General features: G+C 35.2%; 1 protein-coding gene across 1 annotated transcript; it reads right to left on the bottom strand.

Moving 5' to 3' along the window:
• Window positions 1-1,423: 1,423 nt before the first annotated feature.
• Window positions 1,424-1,929, bottom strand: LOC124895055 (30S ribosomal protein S2, chloroplastic-like). The gene has a single exon (XM_047405518.1). The coding sequence runs from the start codon at window positions 1,922-1,924 to the stop codon at window positions 1,481-1,483; it is 444 nt and encodes a 147-aa protein (XP_047261474.1). The 5' UTR covers window positions 1,925-1,929; the 3' UTR covers window positions 1,424-1,480.
• Window positions 1,930-1,952: the final 23 nt, after the last annotated feature.

Here is a 1,952-nt window from a genome sequence, read left to right as displayed (position 1 = left end):
GAATATTCATTGAGACGAAGTATGATATTAAGTGAAGGAAAAGGGAATTTTAGGAAAAAGATCTTTTTTTTTAAGATTTTTTTCCCTTACTCTTTAATATCATCGTAATTTTTTTGCTATCACTCTAGATCGTATATAACATAGTTGTATATTTAGATTCCCCTATTCTATTCCCTAAGTTAAGTAATTCCACCCACCATATACATTTTTTCATTGCTGTGGGCGAAGCTAAAAAAGACTATTTCAATGATGGCCCTCCATGGATTCACCTATATAAGCCGCGGCGAAAGTTGCAAAAATAAGAGCTTGAATACCACTTGTAAATAATCCAAGGAGCATGACAGGTATAGGAACTACTAAGGGTACTAAAGAAACAAGAACAACAACTACTAATTCATCAGCTAAGATATTCCCGAAAAGTCAAAAACTAAGTGATAAGGGTTTTGTGAAATCTTCTAAGATGTTAATGGGTAAAAGGATTGGGGTTGGTTGAATATATTTTCCGAAATAACCTAACCCCTTTTTTGTAAGACCCGCATAGAAATATGCCTCTGATGTGAGTAAAGCCAAAGCAACAGTAGTATTTATATCATTCGTGGGTACGGCTAACTCCCCATGAGGTAATTGTGTGATTTTCCAAGGTAAAAGAGCTCCTGACCAATTAGAAACAAAAATAAATAAAAACATAGTTCCAATAAAAGGAACCCAGGGCCCATATTCTTCTCCAATTTTAGTTTTACTCACATCTCGAATGAATTCAAGAACATATTTGAAGAAATTCTGACCCCCGGTCAGGATGGTTTGTGGGTTCCGAACAGCTATAGTGGCTGAACCTAATAAGATAGCAATTACAACCCAAGAAGTAATAAGTACTTGGCCATGTACTTGGAAACCCCCTATTTGCCAATAGAAATGTTGGCCTACTTCCACAGCGGATATATCGTATAACCCCTTTAGAGTATTGATAGAACATGATAGAACATTCATATTGCCTTGCCCTCTGAAAAAATTGAACATTAAACAAAATTTTTTGATTCAACCATATATTTGTCTACTTGAATCGGATATTTGTAATACCAACTAAGATTTATAATACTAATAAATTACATAATATCCCCAGTTATTTTTATCTCTTTTTTAAAATTCAGAAATAGTAAGCGATTCCATAAGGGATTTCTGAAGTAAGTTATTTATCTTATTATGTTATTATTAATCAAAGATTTCTTATATAGCTAGAATGACCCTCACAAATTGTGAATACTAATTTATTAAAAATTAATCGGATTGAGGATATGGCGTCATCATTCTTTGGAATTGAAATATCTGCGAGATTGGGGTCACAATTTGTATCGGTCAAACAAATTGTTGGAATTCCTAAAGTAATACACTCTCGCAGGGCCGTGTATTCTTCGTGCTGATCAACGATGATTACAATATTGGGTACCCCTGTCATATATTTAATCCCGCCCAGATATGTTTGCTAGTGAGATAATTGTCTTTTAAACATAGCTGCATCTCTTTTCGGGAGACGGTTGAGTCTCCCTGTTTTTTGTTCCATTCTCAAGTCCCTGAACTTATGAAGTCTTGTTTCTGTAGTGGACCAATTCGTTAACATACCGTCAAACCATTTTTTATTAACATAATGACACCGGGCCCTTATTGCAGCCCACTCTACTGAATCATCTGCTTTATTTTTGGTACCAACAATTAAGAATTGTTTTCCCCTACTTGCTGCGTCAAAAACTAAATCACAAGCTTCTGATAAAAAACCAGCAGTTCTAGTAAGATTTGTAATATGAATACCCTTACGCTTTGCAGAGATATAAGGCGCCATTTTAGGATTCCATTTCCTAGTACCATGACCAAAATGAACTCCTGCCTCCATCATCTCTTCCAAATTTATGTTCCAATATCTTCTTGTCATTTCTCCCCACACCCTCCCCCCCCTTTTT

The sequence above is a fragment of the Capsicum annuum genome, unplaced genomic scaffold, assembly GCF_002878395.1.
Source record: "Capsicum annuum cultivar UCD-10X-F1 unplaced genomic scaffold, UCD10Xv1.1 ctg79493, whole genome shotgun sequence".
NCBI classification, from domain to species: domain Eukaryota; kingdom Viridiplantae; phylum Streptophyta; class Magnoliopsida; order Solanales; family Solanaceae; genus Capsicum; species Capsicum annuum.
The sequence above is the reverse complement of the archived record's forward strand: the minus strand, read 5'-3'. Positions and strand labels throughout refer to the sequence as shown.

Bases quoted from the DNA above. Each gene is read 5' to 3' on its own strand.
- LOC124895055 (XM_047405518.1), bottom strand. From the start codon at position 1,924: ATGACAAGAAGATATTGGAACATAAATTTGGAAGAGATGATGGAGGCA.